We start from the raw sequence: 24,626 nt of genomic DNA, 5'->3' as shown, positions 1-24,626 counted from the left end.
GAAAGAAAGAAAGAAAGAAAGAAAGAAAGAAGAAAGAAAGAGAAAGAAAGAAAGAAAGAAAGAAAGAAAGAAAGAAAGAAAGAAAGAAAGAAAGAAAGAAAGAAAGAAAGAAAGAAAGAAAGAAAGAAAGAAAGAAAGAAAGAAAAAGAAAGAAAGAAAAAGAAAGAAAAAGAAAGAAAGAAAGAAAGAAAGAAAGAGAAAGAATCTTTTAGGTTGCGGATCAGAAATATAGCAAACTACAAAAGAAAAAGACTGTTTTTGTGTTTTCTTAATGTAACATGAAAATTTCTACTTCACTCTTTTTGACAAGGTACATGATAGTATAATGACAATTTTTTAATAGATCAAAGAAAGAATCCATAACATTTTTCTCCCTTTATTTTTAAGGCCAAGAGACATCCTAGGAGGTGATCATGATTTGATATTTGATCAAAACAAAATAAACTGCTTTGCAACTAAATCTGCATAATTCCTAATGAAATTAGCACTTAAACTTTTCAAATTTTCCTAGCCGCACGATAGCCAGTATTTACATTTAGGTGACACACTTCATTGCTGGAAAACATCAGCAGACTGGTTCTGCGTGTGCTGGGCATCCATTCCTGCTTCATTTAATCCTGAAAATCTTCTTGGCTTGTTCTAAACTTTTCTCATCGATGGGAGGCTTCCTCGGGCTGCCAGGCTGTAGAAACTTCTTCACGGTGGGGAGATTGCTGATTCTGGTTTTCAGGGCCTACGGTGCACAAGGGCACAGCCTCAGAATGGAGCCAAAGACCAACCCCATCATTAGCACAAGCCAGGGAATCAGAGACCGTCCTGCAAGGACCAACTGAGTCCCCTCCATCAGCACAGTGTGTGGCTGGGAAAAGACACCCAGGGAGACATGAGGGTTGGAGGAAGAAAAGACAGCTCAATGCCATTTGCCCCCCAAACATCTTTTTTTCAGACTCATTTTGGTTTCGGGTCTTCCCTATCTCCCTCCCTATGCATAAATCCTGTAGATTCATCCCTCTTGTGCGAACCAGGGAAGGAGGAATGTGTCTGTCAGATATCAACACACATAAAGTCTCCAGACAGATGAAAATATAGGAAACCTGCCCTGGAACGGAAGACAGAAAATATAGAAAGGTAAACCATGAGACTGGTCAAAACCAGCCAGCCCACTGAGAGAGGGACAGGGAGACAGGGAGACTCTGCCCAGAGAAATGTTAGGAGCCGGAGTGGAGGGAAGGAAGCGGGAGGAAGGAGAGCTGCTCAGGCAGACACACGAAGGACACACCTGGATAAGGGAAACCCCAGAGAAAACAAGCACAGAGACCGTCATGGAATGGGGATGGGGATGGGGAGGCTGACGCTGAGCCCTGGGTCCTTCTCCTGGTGAAGACAATCTAGTCTTCCTGGGGACGCATCCACCTCAAATGTCCCTGGCATGACAAGATTCTGTGCCTCAACCAGCCCCTAGGGGCTAACTCTGGAGGGAGTTGTGGGGCTGAGAAGGAACAATGATGGAACCAGGGTCCAAATGTCAAATCCTGAGGTGGGAGATGTGAGCCTTCCCTCCTGAAAGCTGTGAGAGAGATCACCTTCAGCAGAGGGAAGTTGGCCAAAAGGCTGGGGTCAAGCTCTTCCACATAGTAGAGAAGTTCCACCAGGTGAATGTCAGCCTTGCTCAGCGTGTTGCCAACAAGGTAGTCTTGTCCATGGCTCTTTAACACCTGGGGGATTTGAGGAATCACATCATGAGCTCAGGCACAGTCAGGCTGGGCCCCTCTGCTCCTCTCTGCTCTCCAGCCCGACCTCCCCACCTCTGCTGCCTCACTGAGGGGGTGTGGGCTTCAGACCCTCTGCATTGCCCCTGACTCACTGAGACACCGGGTCTCTGCTGTTCTTTCCCTCAGCTGAAGTCCTGGCTAATGTCTCCCTAAAACACGTGTTCACTGTATATCTCTTCTGACGTATGCAACTTTTCCTAATAAAGTGTTGGGGAAATTCATGAAATTTATTAAAGCATTCCAATAATATGCAAATGAGAACACGAAGAGAAAACCCCATGGCACCACCAACTTCAGGCAATTTTGGCAAATACCCTTTCAGCCTATGTACACATAAGGAAACACGGACAATTATTAGGCAAAGAATATAATGAAACTTCCAATGCTATATGGTAACATACAGTTTTCATTTATCTTATCATAGGGCTCTGTGATTTCAAAGTATGGCTGTGCTCAAACGGAAAGACTGTTCAGGACCTCATCATCTGAATGTGCCCCAAACTCTCAGCACCACAGGGTCAGGAGAGAATTTCCTGACTACTATGAATTCTTTCCTCCTTGAAAAGGGCCAACACGCAAGCAGTGACTTAACATTTGTTCAGTGATTGACAGAATGATCTAATGCCTTATAAAGATGGGTGTGTCCGTGTTAACCCTTTCATTTCTATGTATGGCCCCCTGTTACCTCCTACAATCAGTTTTTGGCCCATAGTTTTTATTTAGCACAATTTCAGGTATTTTTGATCCTGAAATGTTCTCCTCTTACCTCCCAGGAGAAACATTAACTAACATACATACTATGTATAGTGACGGAACCTTATTTCCTTAGTTTGCATGACTTTCCTCTCAAGTCTGAGAACCATGTCTTCAAGTATGTCAATTGATTTTTCCTTAACATCCCTCCATCTGTCTGTTCCTCTCCGTCCCACTGCCCCCATCTCTGTCCAGATACATCTCATCCATCCATCCCCAAAACACTACCATATTTTCTGAAGGGCAACTGGCCTCACGTCACCCTACCCATGTTGCCAGTGTCTCTCCTGACCCACTGCTGTCATTGCATTCCTCTTGGATCAAAGCCCCTGCACGGTGCTCTGTAAGATCTATTCCAACCTCCAGTGTGGCTCTCAGAGTCTTCAACCGCCCAAACTCTGACTATGACCAGGGAGGTCTGCTGAATAGAGAATTCTAGCTTGGGTCCTGGTTAGTTGAAGTCTTGCTGGAAAACTGAAATTTGGGTATAACTGGTACAATTCTTCCTCACCATCCGTTTTTATAAAATGCCTTGAGTCAGGGTGCTACTGGAAGTGGAGGTCAATGCCCAAGGAATGCCAGTCAGGCACTATCTTTCCTTGCTTCTAAGTCCAGTGCCCCAAAGCGCTCACCAGTCCACTTACTTTCTCAAACACGGGGAGATAACGATCTGTCATTCTCTCTTTGATCAGGGCAATCTTGGCATCTTTTTGATCAGGTGGGCATAGAGGCAAAACAATGATCATTTCATTCAAATCTGCCATACCTTCTGTATACATATCTATCCTGAAAGACAAAGTGACCAAGTTGTCAAATGTCTTCTGCCTTGATTTTATAGTTGAAAGAACATACAAGAATGGGCATCAGGAGGTGGCAGAGTGGCTCAGCTCCCACCGGATGCCTTTATATATGCCACCCATTCAGCTCAGATTTTTACTTGATTTGAACATTTCATTCTAGAACAAGCCATCAACGTAGATATATGTCTAGCTATTATGTGTAAAATTTTCATTATACACATGACCAGCGAGAGGGACAGAGAGCATTGGTGACCTGTCCTGAGTCACAGAGAAATTGACACAATCCTGCATGTACCCACCTACAGGGACCGTACTTGGGGCCTTGCCATATCTGTTGTGCTTTGTTCTCTGCACAAGGTAATGTGACTCATGTGGCCAAGCCCTGCCACCGAAGTGATCTCTAGAGAGAGTCCCTGGCACAGCCATCTCAGTCATGTCCCTTCCTGTCTCATCCTGTTACACACCCAGGCCCACTGATGTGCCCAATATCAGCAGGCTTTCCAGTTGTTTTCCACAACCCTGTCCACATATAGTTGCCCAACTCTGACCTTGTTTGCATTTCTCAAGTCTTCACCTAAAATAACCCCCAAAAGGGTGAAATTCTTTGTACATTCCAACCAGTACATATTCTAGGAGGTTTGGTTTTATTGTTCCAAACTGGGGTTCCTATAAGAGTTTTTTCAAATAAAATCTTTGTTTTCACATAATTCACATACCATAATGTATACACTTCTCAAGTGTAACAAGTTTGTGATTCTTATAGTAAAGACAAACAATACCGTACCATCACCACTCTAATTACAGAATATATTCATATTCCCAAAAGAAATGCTGTATGCTTTTATACCCATTCCAATTTCTTCCCTCCTCCAGCCCCTGGCAACCACTAAGCTACTTTCTGTTTCTGTAGATTTGAGTGTTCTGGATATTTCATACAAATAGAATCATACAATATGTGCCTTTGTGTCTGGTGTGTGTAACATGATGTTTGTAAGGTTTACCCATGTTGTACCACGCATCACTACTTCATTCCTTTTTATGACCAAATAATATTCCATTGATGGATAGGCCAATCTTTCAACCACTGATCAGTTGATGCACATTTGTAGCATTTCCACTGTTTGAACAGTAAGAACAACACTGTGTATAAACGTTTGTGTACAAGTTCTAGTGTGGATGGATTTTCAATTTTCTTATGTGTACACCTAGTAATGGAGTTGCTGGTATACGGTAAATCTATGTTTAACTTTTTGAGTAACTGGTAGCAGAGCCTTCTGAGATTTAAGTATCAATCATGTGGTCCTATCACAACAGAGAAGAGAACCCACAGATATGGTTGTGTTGACTAAAATTTGGCTGCTTTAGTCCCGTATCAAAATGCTCAAGATAACCGTGGCATCTTGAGGACCAGGCTCTGCTTACCCTTGTCAAGGGGCCAGTCCATATAACAGGCTGGTAAGTGAAGTTCTTGGTCAGCATTCCTGCAGTTTATGAGCCTTTAGAATCAGTTCCTTCGGATCCTTCTGTTCCCCCATCTTTTTTTTTTTTTTGACTATTATAAAAGTTTATTTAACAAAAAAGTTCAATATGAAAGTGCACATGACCTGATTTTTATATTGTAGTAAAACAGGTACTATGGAGGGGACATGTGGAAGCAGTTGATTGCTTCTGATGAACACACCCATTGTTTATACTCGCTCCAAGGCTTCTAACATGATGATACTATTTCCTCGTATTACCACCATTCCGATATTGTTCTGTTGCCCACTGGTTGCCATCTCCACACATTCATCTATCATAAGATTCATAAACGGATCGAACCCCCGCAATATTCCTTGGACATGTCTGCTACTATTTAATTTCAATGACAATTTCTTGTCCATAAATTTTTTTACCTCAGGAGGGTGAGCTCATGGTGTCTACTGCGCAAGCTCAAAGATGCCTCTCTGTTCCCTCATCTTATCTGCTAGATATTCAGACATGTTGTCCTTTGTCTCTAGCTGGTATCCAGCTCCTAAAGGCCTGAGTACCTGGAGTGATGAGCCGACCATCTTTCTGGCTTCGTAGTTCATCAACATTAGGGAAACCCTCTCACCATATGTGCTCTATCCATGGACTGCTTCCTTTTCTGTAACCCCACTTGGTGAATCCACTCCAAGTAGAATCCCTCATCTTCACAGATCTCTATGGTGTCAAACCTCAGTCTATACCACCAAGTCCTGTGCTGCTGCTGGCCATAATCTCCCTGAGACAGTCCTGCTCACCCAAGGAAGAACCCAAATTTTCACATCAATTGTTCATGAAAGAACAGAAAAAAATACCGTACAGGGCTCTCTCCTTTATGTCTTTCCCATAGAGGTTGTATTTGGTGGCAATGTAGTTGAGAATGGCTCTGGTCTGCACCAGCTTCATTCCATCCATTTCCACCAAAGGCACTTGCTGGAACATCAGACATCCATCTTTTGAAAGAAGAAAAGAAGCAGAGTGAAATGTTTCATTGGATCATACTCTTTTAGCATGAAAAAACATGTGCTCCCATGACCTGAGACATAAAAGGAAACAAAAAATTATTGCCTGGTCACATTTCATCAAAACAGCATTTTGTTTTTAGCTTTCCCCTAATCCTCTTTGTTCTCAGTCTACCTCTTACTTTTCACCTATTATTTCATTTTTTTTCTTTTCCATGCAGATACATGGTAGGTTCCTGTACGTTTTGCAGTTGATTTACTTTCATGGATGTGTTAGGAAATCTTGAGAGAAGCTGCAACAGAGATGCCAGCACCTGTATTTCAAATGAGAAGTCTCTTGGAGCTTATGCCATTAAGGCCAATTCTAAAAGAGATTTCTTTGTAGGGTGTTTTATGTGCTCTTTCAATTCTACCACTGGACCGTGTGTGCAGGACAGGCCCTGCTTTCCTGAGTCCACTGATGCTTGTATGTTGGACCTTGTTCTTCATCTCCCTCTTCATACTGTCACCTGGCCTTTCAACTAATGCAATACCATCTCATTCTCTGACTCTATAATATTGCTAGGTATGATCTTGTCAACCCCACCAGAGAAAAGAACTCATAGCAACTGCTGAACTATTTCTACTTTTGCGCTCTACTGCATGTGTTTGAGGGTCCTTGGATGGGCAGGCTGTGTGGGAGGCTGAGCTGACCCAGCTCACTCGGGGTGCAGAAAAGCTGGAGAGAGCAAAGAGAGGGCATTTGCAGGACAAGTGGCATGATTCCTTTAGCAAATACTCAGAGTTCAAGCCCTTCCTAGCCCTGAATGAGATGGAAGAGAGGCCCAAGGAGCCCCATCCCTTACACTGGAGCCACTTTTCTTCCTTTCCACTAGCCCCAACTCCCACCACACTCACACATAGGTGTTAAAACCTCAACTTATGACTTCTACCCGATAGCCTCATCCCAGGAATTAGATACTTGGTCTTACCATTCCTTAATTTATCCCAGTCTTCTGGAGTTTCTATGAATTTCTCTTCGAACTGGAAAGCAGAAACTGAATTAGCATACCTACAATATCAACAATGCTTCTTTAAAATCATCTAAGATCAAGGTCCATGTTTCTAATTGTTGCACACATGTCATAAATGATATTTTGTAGTTCACTTAAATCCAAATCCAAATAAGGCCTACACACTGTGCTTAGTTTCCTTAAGTTATTTTAATTGTTTATGTTCTTTGATGAGAAGAAATTTTAATACTATATTAGGTCAAATCTGTTCATCTCTCTCTTTTTTTTAAAGATTTTATTTATTTGAGTGAGAGAGAGAAAGCATGAGCAAGGGGAGGGGCAGAGGGAGAGGGAGAAGCCGACTCCACGCTGAGCAGGGAGCCCGACTCAGGACTCCATCCCAGGACCTGAGACCATGACCTGAGCTGAAGGCAGACCCTTAACTGACTGAGCCACCCAGGTGCCCCAAATCTGTTCATCTCTTTAATAGCTGACTTTTTTTTTTTTTTTTTTCAGAAAGAGAGCGCAAGCGTGGGGGGGGGGGGGGCGGGCAGAGGGAGAGGGAGAGAGAATCCCAAGCAGACTCCACGTCCAGTGCAGAGCCCAGTGTGGGACTTAGTCTCATGACCCTGAGATCATGACCTGAGCCGAAATTAAGAGTCGGAGACTTAACCAACTGAGCCACCCAGGTGCCCCAGCTGATAAATTTTTTTTAATGCAAAACTCTTGACAGATCATTTAGTAAGAAAATTCTCTTAGCTTATGTGAGAAAAGTACTTTGATAGAGTCAATTTTAGATCCAACTTAAGATGATGGGACTCAGATCAAACCTCTACTCCTGCTGCGGCCAAGAGCCACCGGATGGACTCCATTCGGCCTCGTCCATTGAAGTAGTGAAGCTTGGGCTTTCCCGCCATGGTAGTCTCTGAATTTCTCTAAACATGATGAAAGAACAAACAAATGAATGGATTAACAAATGAACAATACCACAGAAGCAAAAATGTACTTTTTGATGTACGGTCAAATAGCACCAACAATGCGGAAGGAGTATCTGCCTTCCTCATGGCAAAGTTGGAAGAGTCCCTAGAATGTCTTTCGTGGCCCAAATTCTCATCCATCAGTAGCCGACCCTGGAAAATTGTTCCAAAGCATGCTCATATCTCCACTGGGTAGAATCTGATTGTCTTGGAAGGCTAATAGGAGAGAGTGTACGGTAAGGATGTAAGTCTGGGTGTTAGGGGGAGGGGGAAGGATTAGAGAATTGATATTTATTGAAAAATCTCCTAATGATCATGACCCAGTGTTAGTCCCTTTGGATACATTATACCTTTAATCTTCATAACAGCCCCAAGAACTGGTTGTTATCATACCCATATCAGTTAACGAGAACAAGGCTCAGAGGTGAAAAGACGTGTCTATAGTCATTCTCTCGTTAGTGATGGACATGGAAATCCACACCTAGGATGAAAAAGAGAGGATAGGGCCGGAACCCACACAAGTGCTGGCCCTGGGAGCCTGTGAGGGGCACTGAAACCAGGGGACTCCACTGACAAGAAGGGGAGGAGAGGCAGAGTCAGTCTTCCATTCCTTGGCTGTTATGCTGCTTTTGTTTAAAGCAAAATTAGGGCTGATACTCACTTACCTATAGCTCAAAAGACCCTAGTTCTGTCCGTAGACACAGGATGCTAATTCCCTTCCTTTTTTTTTGAATTCTGCATTCTACCTTTACTTGGTGGCATTTTATAATCTGGAAAAGGGGACGTTACTGTATTAACTTTACAGTAAATGGAACAGAACTAACATTTCTTCAGTGTGTGTATAGCCATGTGCATGAGTGCACACTCATTTGATCTGTATAATGGTAAGGGATACTTTGGTTCTGCCTGGTCAGTGAAGTTTGAAAGCCCTTGGTTCATCCCAGCCTGCATGAGAAGTGAACATAGCAGGGAGCCAGACAATGAAACCCAATGGCTCAAACAATGAATGCTCTATCATAGATGTGAATGGAAACACAAAGGACTCAATAAAACCAGGAGTCTCAAAGCCAGGTCTTGAAAAGGAACAGGTGCATATTCTGTGCAAATCCCAGGCTCTGTTTACAAAACATTAAGATTCTCTTGCAAAATTTTGTTTTGGAGTTTGGGACAAAAAGATACCTCTCTTTACCCAATGTGATGTGGGAAACAAAGGCAGAAGGAAATGTAGATAAAATTAAATGTCCTTGCAGCCCACTGACAAATACTTGAGATAGGCAGAGTTGTAACATTCCTCCAGGAAACTCCCAAATGTCTTAACGATCATGCTTTGCTAGAGGGAAAAACAACCTTAGCTTGACAGTAGCAAGGCCACCGGTACCCAGTGTCTTCTTTAGCATCTGAAGATCCTTTTAGAACATCCCTTATCTTTACTTCCCCCACCCCCAAAGTATATCATCAGTTGCTCCTCACAATCCTGAGGCAGCAGCTCTTCCTGCCCACGGGTCCAGTGCCTGTTCTTTAATTAAAACCACCTTTTTTGCACTGAACAAGTCTCAAGAATTTGTTCTTGGTCATCGGCTCTAGACCCCAACAACACTACTCCAAAAAACTACCTCAAATGGATGTATCTCTGAAAAAGTGTGTGTGACTTGAATTTTAGATATCAAAATGTTTTCAATGTCCACATTTTTCATGTGGCACTCAGTAGTTCTAACCTTTAGAAAGTAAAGAACTGTTGGGGTGCCTGGGTGGCTCAGTCAGTTAAGCCTCTGCCTTCGGCTCAGGTCATGATCCCAGGGTCCTCCTCAGCGGGAGGTCTGTTCCTTCCTCCCTCTCTGTCCCCGCCCCCAAAACAAATTAAAAAAATCTTAAAAAAAAAAAAAAGTAAGTAAGTAAAGAACTGTTTGGAAATGTACTTATCAAGTCATTTGTCTTGTAATTGGAGATTTGTTTATTGTACTTTATCGTGGGGAATGGAGGTGCTGTGACTCAGCAGAATGAAAAGGAGAAAGCAGCTTGTACTGAGTGTGTTTTGAACTACAGGCCACAGAGTTGTGATAAAAGGCCTCACACTGCCTTACCCATTGACTGAGGGTCAGGATACAAAAGTAAACGATGTTTACCTTATATAATATTTGATCATAAGGCTCCCCAGTTAAGCAACTTTGTTCCCCTTCTGAATCGGAGGTCTGATCAAGACTAGGTCAAAGGTCGTCACAGAACTTTGCCTGATCAGCGGAAAATGAGAACCGGGGAGACTCAATGATTGGCCATAGAGCCACACACCTATGTCCCTGATTGGCACTCCATATCTGGTGAGCATGACCACCCCCCAGGACAGCCCCAGGAAACAGCTTCTAATATCCTCTTTTAAAGATGAGCAAATTCAAGTACAAAGAGACAAAGCAGCTTTCCTCCACTCATAAATTGTGTGAGTGTTGGCTTAGTCGGAACTCATCTGATTTCGGGTCCTGGGCTTTTAAAACCATGTAACACTTTGACAGCTTCTATGCTTCTCTCTGAGACCCTTGTTAATTTGTCCCCATTCAGAGCCCATTAACCAACTCCTGGCTGAAGGAGGCAGAGGGGGAAACATGGAATTCACAAGCTTCTTTTTTGTTAGCTGATTTACAGGGCTTGATAAGAATATTAATACAAATACACCTTGCTTTGCTTTTACTTTAATAAAAAAGTAGGCTCATATTCCTCGAAAGGAGAATATCCTATGATAATTCCAGTAGTAAATGAAAGGAGTTATGGCTCTGGATGTGGTCCTAATCACAGTGTGTGGGTCAGAGAGAGAGAAGGAAGCTTTGGAGACAAATGCCAACCCCTCTGCTTCTGAGTACATAAACTCAGCCAGGTTGTTAAACCTCTGCCCATCAATTTTCTCTTCTAAAAACAGAGATAGTTACATTTACTCTTGAGGGCTGTTGGGAAAGTTAAGTGAGATCATGGACCTAAAACTCATAATAGGGATCAGTAAATGCAAGTCCCCTCCTGCTCCCTGTTCTGGGCGAAGGTTGGTCTCTGGGCACGTTGGGTGGCACACATCTTTCTTCTGTCTGTCTGTCTATATCATCTCTCTGCCTATTTATCCATCACCTTGTGTGTATCTATCTACCTCTTGACCCATAGAGCTCCAGTAGGAATCAGATGTTACATACACCCAGATGTTGTTTCAGAGTCACACAATTAATTTATCTGGCTTGTGTGGAACGACCAGTGATACTGACTGTGTGCTAACCTGAACTGCAGGACCTTTGATGAATATTCAGGGAGGTCGTGCACATCACTAAACACAGCCTTTTGTAGCCTCAAGACGTCAGCAGATTTCTGGTTTAGCCCTTGCCCCATGCACCCCGCAGCGTCTCTCACCTCTGGCCCACCCCCCATGCCCCCCACCCCCTGATCCAGACACTCTGGAATCTTTCCTGTCCCCAGGCTCCTCCGTGTGGGTTCCAGCCCCGTGAGTGGGATTGCTGGTCACCACACTAGTGCAGGGTCTCGCTGTCAACACTTGACAAAAATGATCACTTCTCTCCAACATCCTGTTCCTTACCTGGTAACACATTTCACTGAACCTTCTCCAACACTTTGTTTCTGGCTGACGTGTCATGTATTTCCTGCTTTCAAAGTTTCCTTCCAACTTTCTCGACTAGCATCATTGAGCACTCTCCAGTACTAAGAAACCATGGCTGCACAGGAACAAGGTAGGAGCCTGATTTGGTTCCTGCCCGAGAGGGTTTGGAGACAACAGACAGCAGACAGAGGGCCCAGTGGCGACTCTGGTTTCATTGGTTCCAATGAAATCATGATTCATGATTCTCATGGCCAAGCAGGTCACAGCAAGGCGAAGGCTGCGGGCTGTAAGCCGAGGATGCTGTGCCTTCTGTCCAGGCCGGCTCCTGCCTCCCGCGGCAGCATGACATCCTCACGCTCCGTGCCTCTTCCAGCCCCACCTGTCTGCCTCCCTGCCCTTCCGATTAGGATCACGCCACATCCCTGTCAACCTTGCTCTCTCTAGCATCTTGCAGAGGGTTTTTCCTCATTGCCATCTCAGTATCTTCTGCCATAGGTACTGTATTTTTCCCCGTGGGTTCTGGATTGTTACAGTGATGTCACTGACCCTCTCGTCTCACCTGTACAAAACTTGTCTTTCCCCACGGATATTAACACTTCCGGCAGCACATTGTTGACTCTTCCAGTCTGATTCCAATGACTCGTGCATTCTAGGTAGGTGAATTTCTGTGCCTTTTAAAAATGAATGATATGCTCTCCTGATCACCTAGTTTTCTTATCCAGACTTCCTGGGTTTGGGAGTTTGGGAAGTCCTGTAAGCCAGTGATTCTTAAATGGGGGTGATTTTGCTCGCCTGCACCCTGAAGGCCAACTGGCAATGTCGGGAGGCATTGCTGGATGTCAAAACCAGAAGGGAGGGTGTTACGTCAATTGGGTAGAGATCAGAGAAGCTTCTGATGTGGCACAAGGTCATGCTTGATGTGCCTCTGAATGCTTTTTATCTACTACTAGTCATTCTGCAATTTATCTGCCTATTTTTCATCAACCATGTTTTATCCTGACAGACACATTTATTGGATATTTAGTTGGAAATATCTTATGATTGATTGTAGTTGGCTGCTGTATCTAGGTAGTCTTTCCAGGACAGAGTGCATGGCCATTTTGGAAAATACACTCATGTTCCTGTTATCCTTTGGGACTTCTCGTTCTGCTCCTCGGGCTGCCCATCACTGGCCCTAGGATGGAGCCTCACGCCCGCACTGTGCTCTTTCTACAAGTACTGAGTGAAATGGAAAGACACTATGAGAATCTGAACTGTGTCAACAGTATTGATGAAGTGACCGTTTCTTATAAAACTTGTAAATAAACTATCACTGTAGATATTTTAAAGGTGTGAAGTTTCCAGATTTGAGGAAATATGTATGTTAAGACTATTGTCAAGTACATTCTTTAAAATGAAATAAATGCACATTTCTACAATACATATTTTTTAACTAAACAACAACAAAAGGACAATCAGCAGGACAGCTCCCCACAGCAGGGAATAAGCCAGCCCAAACTTTCAATAGTACCAAGGTTGTGAAACCCTGCTCCAGCCCTGCTCTAGGTTGCCATGAGTTGGTTGAACCCTAGAGAGAGAATGGGCCTCGCCAGCTAGCTAACCAGAGCAGAGACTTGGAATCTAGTTCTGGCGACATTCAGACTAGTTTTTTTCTATTATAGTAAGTCTTAATTTTCACAGGCTACATAACTTTGCAGTATCATAATTCACAACCGTTGTGTGTCGACCACGATAGTTCTTATCTGCGTGGCTATGTTCTAAGACCCCCAGGGGATGCCTGAAATCAGGAGAGTACGAAACCCTATATATACTATGTTTTTGCCCTATACATACATTCCTATGATGAAGTTTAATTCATAAATTAGGCACAGTAGGAGGTTAACAACAATGACTAGTAATAAAATAGAACAATTACAACAATATGCTGGAATAAAAGTGATGGGCATTGATAACTTATGGATATTTTTCTTTCTGGAATTTTCCATTTAATAGTTTCAGACTGTGTACAATAAAAAAAATATTTTCAGACTGTAGTTAGTTACCATGGGTAACCGAAACCACAGAAAGCGAAACCACACATAAGGGGGGGGCGCTATACCTACAGAGAAGGTAAGGCTCGCACAAACACCTCTACTCTCTCTTGCACTTGTCATATTCTCGGATTGCTAAAATGCTTTCATTCTTTTTTCCCCTCATACCATCACTATTTTTCTATCTAAATTCTCATGCCCTGGTTTTCGAATCTCTTCGTTTTTACATTTCTGTAAAGATGTATCCAACAGCAATTGAATAAACAACTCTTGAACTATCCCCTAAACACACCAAGAAGGCACAATGTGAATATAAAAGACTTTTCCTTGTGCTAAGGACACATTTTAAAGCAGTTTTCTGGTAACTTAGAGATGAGAATGTGAGGCAACATCGGAAGATGTTTGAAAGCAGTACTTACCTTACTAAAGTCTCTCTCCCAGGAGGCTCAGCAGCTCCATGCCAACCACTCATGCATTTATAAGCTCTTTGACAGTAAGTAACACCTCCTTTCTGATGGGGGTAGAGTTCAGTGAGGGAAAAGTCACTCCCACAGTGCTCAGGGCCTTGGCTCCCATGCTAGATTAGAAGGAAATGGCAAGTCATCTTCTTATGAAACAACTGGTTAATATGTCCCTTTTCAAGGTTGGCAATTAAAAGATTAAACAATCTCATGGGGCGCCTGGATGGCTCAGTCGTTAAGCGTCTGCCTTCGGCTCAGGTCATGATCCCGGGGTCCTGGGATCGAGCCCCGCATCGGGCTCCCTGCTCGGTGGGAGGCCTGCTTCTCCCTCTCCCACTCCCCCTGCTTGTGTTCCTACTCTCGCTATCTCTCTCTCTGTCAAATAAACACATAAAATCTTTAAAAAAAAAAAAAAGATTAAACAATGTCAGACTGATTGGACTCTCTCTGCCAGTCAGTGGAGTATGGCTTTTGGAAGAAATTGACTGTGAGGTTTTCATGAATTGGATGCCAGGTCCAAGGCAGATGAGAAACCGGTACATGAGCGTAGCAGGGAGCTGATGTCCGTAAACGACAAGTAGCTCTCTGGAATACTGTTTATATTGGGTTTTAGATAAAATAAGGGCACCCAATTAAATGTGAGTTTCAGACACATTTTTCTAGAGATGTCTCCTGAGGCAAGGGACATAAAAGCAAAAATAAACTATTGGGACTCCATCAAAATAAAAAGATTTGCACAGAACAGAAACAATCAACAAAATAAAAAGGCAACATCCTGAATGCGAGCAGAGATTTATAGATGATATATTTGCTAAAGGGTTAATATCCAAAATATATATAGAAGTTCTACAACTCAACACCCACAAAATGAATAATCCAATTTAAAAATGGACAGAAGACACTAACAGATATTTCTCCAAAGAAGACATACAGATGGCCAACAGGCACATGAACAGATGCTCAACATCACTCAGCGTGAGGGAATTGCAAATCAAAACCACAATGAGATATCACCTCACTCCTGTCAGAATCACTAAAATCAAAAACACAAGAAACAACAAGTGTTGGTGAAGATGTGGAGAAAAAGGAAACCTCGTGCACTGCTGGTAGGAACAGTATGGTGCCACCCCTGTGGAAAACAGTTTGGAGATTCCTCAAAAATTAAAATTACAATTACCATATGATCCAGTAATTCCACTACTGGATATTTACCCAAAGAACATGAAAACACTAATGCAAAAAATATATACACCCCTATGTTTATTACAGTATTATTTACAATAGCCAAGGTATAGAAGCCACCTAAGTGTCCATCAATAGATGAATGGATAAAGAATGGGTTAAACACAGATAATGAGTGGATAAATACATACCACATATACACAATGGAATATTTCTCAGTTATAAAAAAGAATGAAATCTTGCCATTTGCAACAACACGGAGTGACCTAGAGGGTCTAATGCTAAGTGAAATAAGCCAGTCAGAGAAAGACAAATACCATATGATGTCACTCATATGTGGACTATAAGACACAGAACAAGGGGCGCCTGGGTGGCTCAGTCATTAAGTGTCTGCCTTCGGCTCAGGTCATGATCCCAGGGTCTTGGGTTCGAGACCCACATCGGGCTCCCTGCTCCACAGGAAGCCTGCTTCTCCCTCTCCCACTACCCCCTGCTTGTGTTCCCTCTCTCGCTGTGTCTCTCTCTGTTAAATAAATAAAAATCTTTATTAAAAAAAAAAGACACAGAACAAAAAAGAAAAAAGAGAGAGAAAGAGAGAAACAAAATCAGACTCTTAAACACAGAGAACAAACAGATGGTCACTAGAAGGGAGGTGGGTGGGGGGTGGGTGAAATAGGCGATGGGGATTGAGAGTATACTTGTAATGAGCGCTGAGTAACATATAGAATTGTTAAATCACTATATTGTATACCTGAAACTAATGCAACATGTTAATATGTTACTGATACTAGAATTAAAAACAAATTTTTAGTAAAAAAAGATACAAGCTTTTAAAAAATAAATGATTGTTTAGTATTAGTATGTCCTAAATGTTGTTTGAAACATACTTACACTAAAAAATTATTTATCGTTTACCTGAAATTCATATTTAACTGGTGTCCTGTATTTTCTCTGCTAAATCTGGAAACCCAGTTCTTATGCTTTTTCCTCTCTGCGTCACTCCAGTCAGCCTTCCTAGCCTCTGGGCCTTTGCACTTACTATTTGTTCTGTTTGGAATACTCTACCTTGAGCTGCTGTATGTCCCCTATTATGTCCTTTCTCACAGTATTTTGACATTGTATGTTTAATATCAATTTCCCCCATGCTGTGAACTCTTGGGAAAAGGATCTTCATCTTGTTTTCAGTCAAGCTCCCATTGCCTGGCATAGCATCTGGCACAGAGAGCTCAATAAATAATATAGTGTTTGAAAATAAATGGAGGGGCACCTGGGTGGCTCAGTCGGTTAAGCATCTGCCTTCAGCTCAGGTCATGATCCCAGGGTTCTTGGATCGAGTCCCGCGTCCGGCTCCTTGCTCAACAGGGAGTCTGCTTCTCCCTCTGCCTCTCCCCACTCCCCTCATGCACTCGTTTTCTCTCTCTGTCTCTCCCTAAAATAAATAAAAAAATTTTTTTTAAAAAAGAAAAGAATTAAGTGGAAAATGTTTAGCAAATGCCAAAGTAGAGAGAATAGTATGACAAATCCTGATGCACTCATCCCCCTACTTCAGCAATTACCAACAATCTTTTTTCATCAACACCCTGTAGCGGGTGGTACGCAGGCTTCCTAAATGTCCAAATCCCTGGAACCTGGAAATGTGATCTTATTTGGAAAAGAGGTCTTTGCAGAGGTCATGAAATTAAGGAACTTGAGATGAAATCATCCTGGATGACCCGGGTGGGCCTCAAATCCAATAACGCATGTCCTTATAACAGAAGAGAAAACACAGACACACAGATGTGAGGTTGTTTGAAGGTAGAGGCAGAGAGGGAGGGGATGTGGCATTGAGCCCAGAGAAGCAAGGATTGTAGAAAGCCATCAGAAGCTGCAAGAGGCAGGGAGGGATTCTCCCCTCGAGCCTCTGGAGGAAGTACAACTCAGCTGACCTCTTGACTTTGGACTTCTGGCCTCTGAAAGTGTGGGTTGTGTTGTTCTAAGCCACCCATTTGTAGTAACTGGTAGAGTAACCATGAGAAACTAGTATGTACTCCCACCTACTGCCCCCAATACCATGGGGTTATTGTGAAGCAAATCCTAGACAGCATATCACTCCATCTATCAAAAACTTAGCATGGTAATCTCTAAAAGGTAAACACTTTGGCTAAACAGAACCATACTATTCTCCTATCATGCTCACTTTTTAATGCCTGAATTTTATTAAATTTTCAGCATTCGAATTTCCCCCAATGTCTCATGAAGTTTTCTGTACAGTTGGTTTATTGGCATCAGAATCCAAGCAAGGTCCACAGATCACATTTGAGTGAGATGAATAAATATATTTTGAGACCTGGATGAATGAACACAGACGTTAGGCAGGGGAATTGTGAGAAATTCCCAAAGCCCAGACTCACACCCTTGGGCCATCAAGGTGTACTCGGAGCCCTGGGCAATGTTATCACCATTTCCAGACACACCATTCCCAAAACATTTTTGTTATAGAAAGAAACATGGCTCCCAAAGATGAAACAAGAACATATCTTTATGCCATTACCCAGAGGGGTAGCTATTTTCCTGTGGGTACATGAGAAGGTCAGATATGAATTTCTACACTCAACTCTTTGAGAGGCTAGGTAACAAATGTTATATGACAATTCCAGGGTCCCAGAAGGGCCTTGCCTGCACCCTGGGACTTCACAGGATGGCAGAGGAGGTACCAAGGCCCTCAGATTTATTAGAAGCTTTCAGGGCTCTGTGGGAGGCACAAAGGAGAGCCCAACTCTCCCTGGGAAGCCCTGAGGTGAGAATCAAAGTGTGGCCAGGTGGGAAGGAGCTTGCCAGGCAGGAAGGCCAGGGGCTGCCATACCCAGGTGTGTGATGGGGCTGGAGATCTGGGGTGGAGGGCATCCCTACAGGCCCCAGGGGCACTGAGGGAGTTAAAGAAAGATGGTGATATTCAGACTTGCATTTGAGGAAAACCACTCTGGTGGTAAGTAGAAAACAGACTAACAGGAAGGGAAGATGCAGGCGGGAAGCCCCGTGTGTCTGTCTGCTCCCTGTCCCCCTCCCCCAACCTTGTGGAAGTTCATTCTGAGGGGAGGAAAAACTCAACGTGGCAAAACCAGTCGTCCCGGGCGAGTGTTCATTATTGGCCCCCTACGTGGATAAACTATGAATCACTCCTCATCCCTACACTCTGGCCCGGGGACAGTCCAGAGGGGAAATAATTTTATATGTATTCATTCATGTATAATTCATACATATAATCTGTATCTTCGAAGTCTAGGTCTGAGGGACACTGGGCGAACTTAGAGTGAGACTCATGCCTCAAGGTGCATTAAGCAGCAGAGCAACAACGTGCCAGGGTGGCCCTAGATGGTGACAGACAACAGGGTCACCCGAGAGCATACCTCGGATCTGTTCTATTCATTATTTTCCCCACCTCCTAGAACACTAAAGAGTCCATAAGAGATGTACTAGCTGTTAGAAATGCCTAAGAAGAAAAAATTTTCAAAAGATTTTATTGGTTGGTTGATTGAACAATTGATTGGGGGATGGAGGGGCAGAGGGGGTCAGAGAGAGACAAGTAGACTCAGTACTGAGTGAGGACACAGAGCTCGATCCCAAGACCCTGAGACCATGACCTGAGCAGAAACTAAGAATTGGATGCTCAACTGATCGAGCCACCCAGGTGCCCCAAAACATTTTTATTACAGAAAGAAAAATGGCTCCCAAAGAAGAAACAAGAACATATCTTTATGCCATTACCCAGGGCAGTAGCTATTTTCCTGTGGGTACATGAGAAGGTCAGATATGAATTTCTACACTCAACTCTTTGAGAGGCTAGGTAACAAATGTTATATGACAATTCATAGAAAGATCAAAGAGACCACATAATCTATGTTTTCCTATGTTAATTTTTAATTCCAAGAGACAGAATAGAAGGACTGAATTCTGATTTTATATTTGATCCTAATGAAAAGGAATAAGTAATAGTTTAAAAAGTTAAATTGGCTCATAGGAGTATTATTATTTAATTACCACTAAACCTTTGCAACTTTTCCTAGTCTCACGATAGCCAGGATTTACATTTAGGTAGCGCACTTCATTGCTGAGAAACCTCAGCAGACTGGTACTGCGTGTGCTGGGCATCCATTCCTGCTTCATTTAATCCTGAAAATTTTTGGCTTGTTCTAAACTTTTCTCATCGATGGGAGGCTTCCTCGGGCTGCCAGGCTACAGAAACTTCTTCACGGTGGGGAGATTGCTGATTCTGGTTTTCAGGGCCTACGGTGCACAAGGGCACAGCCTCAGAATGGAGCCAAGGACCAACCCCATCATTAGCACAAGCCAGGGAATCAGAGACCGTCCTGCAAGGACCAACTGAGTCCCCTCCATCAGCACAGTGTGTGGCTGGGAAAAGACACCCAGGGAGACATGAGGGTTGGAGGAAGAAAAGACAGCTCAATGCCATTTGCCCCCCAAACATCTTTTTTTCAGACTCATTTTGGTTTCGGGTCTTCCCTATCTCCCTCCCTATGCATAAATCCTGTAGATTCATCCCTCTTGTGCGAACCAGGGAAGGAGGAATGTGTCTGTCAGATATCAACACACATAAAGTCTCCAGACAGATGAAAATATAAGAAACCTGCCCTGGAACGGAAGACAGAAAATATAGAAAGGTAAACCATGAGACTGGTCAAAACCAGCCAGCCCACTGAGAGAGGGACAGGGAGACAGGGAGACTCTGCCCAGAGAAATATTAGGAGCCGGAGTGGAGGGAAGGAAGCGGGAGGAAGGAGAGCTGCTCAGGCAGACACACGAAGGACACACCTGGATAAGGGAAACCCCAGAGAAAACAAGCACAGAGACCGTCATGGAATGGGGATGGGGATGGGGAGGCTGACGCTGAGCCCTGGGTCCTTCTCCTGGTGAAGACAATCTAGTCTTCCTGGGGACGCATCCACCTCAAATGTCCCTGGCATGACAAGATTCTGTGCCTCAACCAGCCCCTAGGGGCTAACTCTGGAGGGAGTTGTGGGGCTGAGAAGGAACAATGATGGAACCAGGGTCCAAATGTCAAATCCTGAGGTGGGAGATGTGAGCCTTCCCTCCTGAAAGCTGTGAGAGAGATCACCTTCAGCAGAGGGAAGTTGGCCAAAAGGCTGGGGTCAAGCTCTTCCACATAGTAGAGAAGTTCCACCAGGTGAATGTCAGCCTTGCTCAGCGTGTTGCCAACAAGGTAGTCTTGTCCATGGCTCTTTAACACCTGGGGGATTTGAGGAATCACATCATGAGCTCAGGCACAGTCAGGCTGGGCCCCTCTGCTCCTCTCTGCTCTCCAGCCCGACCTCCCCACCTCTGCTGCCTCACTGAGGGGGTGTGGGCTTCAGACCCTCTGCATTGCCCCTGACTCACTGAGACACCGGGTCTCTGCTGTTCTTTCCCTCAGCTGAAGTCCTGGCTAATGTCTCCCTAAAACACGTGTTCACTGTATATCTCTTCTGACGTATGCAACTTTTCCTAATAAAGTGTTGGGGAAATTCATGAAATTTATTAAAGCATTCCAATAATATGCAAATGAGAACACGAAGAGAAAACCCCATGGCACCACCAACTTCAGGCAATTTTGGCAAATACCCTTTCAGCCTATGTACACATAAGGAAACACGGACAATTATTAGGCAAAGAATATAATGAAACTTCCAATGCTATATGGTAACATACAGTTTTCATTTATCTTATCATAGGGCTCTGTGATTTCAAAGTATGGCTGTGCTCAAACGGAAAGACTGTTCAGGACCTCATCATCTGAATGTGCCCCAAACTCTCAGCACCACAGGGTCAGGAGAGAATTTCCTGACTACTATGAATTCTTTCCTCCTTGAAAAGGGCCAACACGCAAGCAGTGACTTAACATTTGTTCAGTGATTGACAGAATGATCTAATGCCTTATAAAGATGGGTGTGTCCGTGTTAACCCTTTCATTTCTATGTATGGCCCCCTGTTACCTCCTACAATCAGTTTTTGGCCCATAGTTTTTATTTAGCACAATTTCAGGTATTTTTGATCCTGAAATGTTCTCCTCTTACCTCCCAGGAGAAACATTAACTAACATACATACTATGTATAGTGACGGAACCTTATTTCCTTAGTTTGCATGACTTTCCTCTCAAGTCTGAGAACCATGTCTTCAAGTATGTCAATTGATTTTTCCTTAACATCCCTCCATCTGTCTGTTCCTCTCCGTCCCACTGCCCCCATCTCTGTCCAGATACATCTCATCCATCCATCCCCAAAACACTACCATATTTTCCTGAAGGGCAACTGGCCTCACGTCACCCTACCCATGTTGCCAGTGTCTCTCCTGACCCACTGCTGTCATTGCATTCCTCTTGGATCAAAGCCCCTGCACGGTGCTCTGTAAGATCTATTCCAACCTCCAGTGTGGCTCTCAGAGTCTTCAACCGCCCAAGCTCTGACTATGACCAGGGAGGTCTGCTGAATAGAGAATTCTAGCTTGGGTCCTGGTTAGTTGAAGCCTTGCTGGAAAACTGAAATTTGTGTATAACTGGTACAATTCTTCCTCACCATCCGTTTTTATAAAATGCCTTGAGTCAGGGTGCTACTGGAAGTGGAGGTCAATGCCCAAGGAATGCCAGTCAGGCACTATCTTTCCTTGCCTCTAAGTCCAGTGCCCCAAAACGCTCACCAGTCCGCTTACTTTCTCAAACACGGGGAGATAACGATCTGTCATTCTCTCTTTGATCAGGGCAATCTTGGCATCTTTTTGATCAGGTGGGCATAGAGGCAAAACAATGATCATTTCATTCAAATCTGCCATACCTTCTGTATACATATCTATCCTGAAAGACAAAATGACCAAGTTGTCAAATGTCTTCTGCCTTGATTTTATAGTTGAAAGAACATACAAGAATGGGCATCAGAAGGTGGCAGAGTGGCTCAGCTCCCACCGGATGCTTTTTTATATGCCACCCATTCAGCTCAGATTTTTACTTGATTTGAACATTTCATTCTAGAACAAGCCATCAACGTAGATATATGTCTAGCTATTATGTGTAAAATTTTCATTATACACATGACCAGCGAGAGGGACAGAGAGCATTGGTGACCTGCCCAGAGTCACAGAGAAATTGACACAATCCTGCATGTACCCACAAGGACCATACTTGGGGCCTTGCCATATCTGTTGTGCTTTGTTCTCTGCACAAGGTAATGTGACTCATGTGGCCAAGCCCTGCCACCGAAGTGATCTCTAGAGAGAGTCCCTGGCACAGCCATCTCAGTCATGTCCCTTCCTGTCTCGTCCTGTTACACACCCAGGCCCACTGATGTGCCCAATATCAGCAGGCTTTCCAATTATTTCCCACAACCCTGTCCACATACAGTTGCCCAACTCTGACCTTGTTTGCATTTCTCAAGTCTTCACCTAAAACATCCCCTGAAATGGTGAAATTCTTAATATAGTTTCAACCAGTGCATATTATAGGGGATCTCTTTTTCTTTTGTTTCAAACTGGCTTTTCTATTATACATAAGTATAACAGAAATTATAGAAATTTTAATACCACCTTATTGAAATATATTCACATACCATAACTGTCACCCTTCAAAATATTTTTTCAGTAGTTTTTAGGATATTAGGAAACCATCACCACTTCTAATTCCAGATCATTTTTATCACCCTGAAAACAATTCTGTGCCTTTGACAGCCATTCCCCATCTCCTCGCCCCTCCAGCCCCAGGCATCCACTCAGCTACCTTCTGTTTCTATGGATTTGAATGTCTGGACATTTCATATAATTGGAATCATACAATATGTGACCTTTTGTAACTGGTTTCTTTGATTTAAAACATTTTCAAAGCTCATCCATGTGGTAGCATGCATCAGTACTTTATCTCTCTTCATATCCCATTGTATGGATAGACCACCTTTTGCTCATCCATCCATCATTGATGGTCATTTTATTTGCTTCACTTTTGTGACTATTTTCTTAATTAATTTTTTAAAGATTTTATTTACTTTTCAGAGAGAGAGAGAGAGCACAAGCAGGGGGAATGGCAAGGAGAGGGAGAAGCAGACTCCCCTGAGCAGGGAGCCCAGGGAGCCCAATGTGGAACTTGATCCCAGGACCCTGGGATCACGACCTGAGCCAAAGGCAGACGCTTAACCGACTGAGCCACCCAGGTGTCCCTTGCCTTTGTGACTATTAAGAACAATGCTGCTATAAATTTTTGTGAACAAGTTCTTTTTTTTTTTTTTTTAAGATTTTATTTATTTATTTGACAGAGAGAGAGACAGCGAAAGCGGGAACACAAGCAGGGGGAGCGGGAGAGGGAGAAGCAGGCTTCCCGCGGAGCAGAGAGCCCGATGCGGGGCTCGATCCCAGGACCCTGAGATCATGACCTGAGCCAAAGGCAGACGCCTAACGACTGAGCCACCCAGGCGCCCTGTGAACAAGTTCTTATGTGGATTTTTTCATTCTCCTGGGTGTATACATAGCAGTGGATTTACTGACATACAATAACTATGTGTAATTTTTGTGTAAATTCTATAGTTCCCTATAAGATTAAATTTCAATCATGTGGTCCCATCACAACAGACAGGAGATCCCCCAGATATTGCCATATTGACTAAATCTGGCTGCTTTAGTCCTGTATCAAAATGTTCAAGGTAACCCTAGCATCTTAAGGACCAGCCTCTGCTAACCTTTGTCAAATGGCCAGTTCATGTAACTGGCTGATACGCTAGGTTCCTGGTCATTATTCTTGTAATTTCTGGAAATTGAGAATCCAAAGGATCTTCCTTTGGCTTTCCCAAGCCTTCTCTAGACACTCATATACTTTGTTCTTGGTTCTAGCTGTTGGGTGTTTCCAGCTCCTAAAGGCCCGAGTACCTGGAGTCATGTTTCCACTATCCTCCTGGCTTCATAGTTCATCAGTTTTGGGAAACTCTGTCAGTGTACTATATCCATAGACTGCACCCCCTTATATAATCATGCTCACTTGAATCCACTCCAAGTTTACTATTTCTCTCCCTCATAGGTGTCTGCTATGCTAGAACCTCTGTTATAACACCAAGACCTACACAGCTGTTGGCCATGAGACCTGTGAGCATAGTCCTGCTTACTCAGGGAAAGAACTAGATTCTTCCTGCTAATTGTTGATGAAAGCACAGAAAAAGTACCACACAGGGCTCTCTCCTTTAGGTCTCTCCCGTAGAGGTCATATTTGAGGGCCATGTAGTTGAGAATGGTTCTGGTCTGGTCTGCACCAGCATCATTCCTTCGATGTCCACCATTGGTACTTGCTGGAACATCAGACTTCTATCTCTTGAAAAAAGAAAAGCAGCAGCAGAGTGAAATGTTTTCTGGGTTACACTTTTCTCAGATGGAAAACATGTTTGTTGAGATAAAAAATGAAATTAGAATTACCTGGTAACACTCTAGCAGAATGGCACTTTGTATTTAGGTTCCCAGAGTCCTTGTTTTTCCTAGCAATCACTCTTTTACTTTCTAGCCACCATGCCATGTATCCATCCATGTATGTATCCATGGGTACCTGCTCAAATACCCACCAGGTACATGAGAAGTCCCTTATAATTTGTGTCAA

At 43.4% G+C, this 24,626-nt stretch overlaps 3 protein-coding genes across 5 annotated transcripts; all 3 read right to left on the bottom strand.

Annotated features, from left to right (window-relative positions):
• Nucleotides 1–356: 356 nt before the first annotated feature.
• On the bottom strand, nt 357–13,985 carry GSTA1 (glutathione S-transferase alpha 1). 3 transcript variants are annotated; one of them, XM_027602855.1, is made up of 7 exons: nt 11,325–11,461; nt 7,616–7,720; nt 6,765–6,816; nt 5,652–5,784; nt 3,170–3,311; nt 1,584–1,715; nt 357–733 (listed from the first exon to the last, which is right to left on the bottom strand). In XM_027602855.1, the coding sequence occupies exons 1-7, from the start codon at nt 11,379–11,381 to the stop codon at nt 608–610; spliced, it is 747 nt and encodes a 248-aa protein (XP_027458656.1). In that variant the 5' UTR covers nt 11,382–11,461; the 3' UTR covers nt 357–607. The 3 variants fall into 3 exon arrangements, with proteins under 3 accessions (XP_027458656.1, XP_027458658.1, XP_027458659.1); XM_027602857.1 differs by lacking the exon at nt 11,325–11,461 and adding an exon at nt 13,795–13,985 and having other exon boundaries at nt 410–733; XM_027602858.1 differs by lacking the exon at nt 11,325–11,461 and adding an exon at nt 11,905–12,011 and having other exon boundaries at nt 410–733.
• LOC113927177 (small nuclear ribonucleoprotein G-like) lies at nt 3,318–5,640 on the bottom strand. Its single transcript, XM_035728610.1, has one exon. It carries the CDS (start codon nt 5,206–5,208, stop codon nt 5,014–5,016), a length of 195 nt encoding a protein of 64 aa, XP_035584503.1. The 5' UTR covers nt 5,209–5,640; the 3' UTR covers nt 3,318–5,013.
• A 5,170-nt stretch (nt 13,986–19,155) lies between the features above and the next one.
• LOC113926410 (glutathione S-transferase alpha M14-like) lies at nt 19,156–24,348 on the bottom strand. The gene is given in 5 exon segments (XM_035728382.1): nt 19,156–19,281; nt 20,132–20,263; nt 21,719–21,860; nt 24,207–24,283; nt 24,286–24,348. Coding segments are annotated over 5 exon segments (450 nt in total). The 5' UTR covers nt 24,334–24,348; the 3' UTR covers nt 19,156–19,230.
• Nucleotides 24,349–24,626: the final 278 nt, after the last annotated feature.

The sequence above is a fragment of the Zalophus californianus genome, chromosome 7, assembly GCF_009762305.2.
Source record: "Zalophus californianus isolate mZalCal1 chromosome 7, mZalCal1.pri.v2, whole genome shotgun sequence".
NCBI classification, from domain to species: Eukaryota; Metazoa; Chordata; class Mammalia; order Carnivora; family Otariidae; genus Zalophus; species Zalophus californianus.
This window is presented reverse-complemented; position numbering and strand designations above follow the sequence as displayed.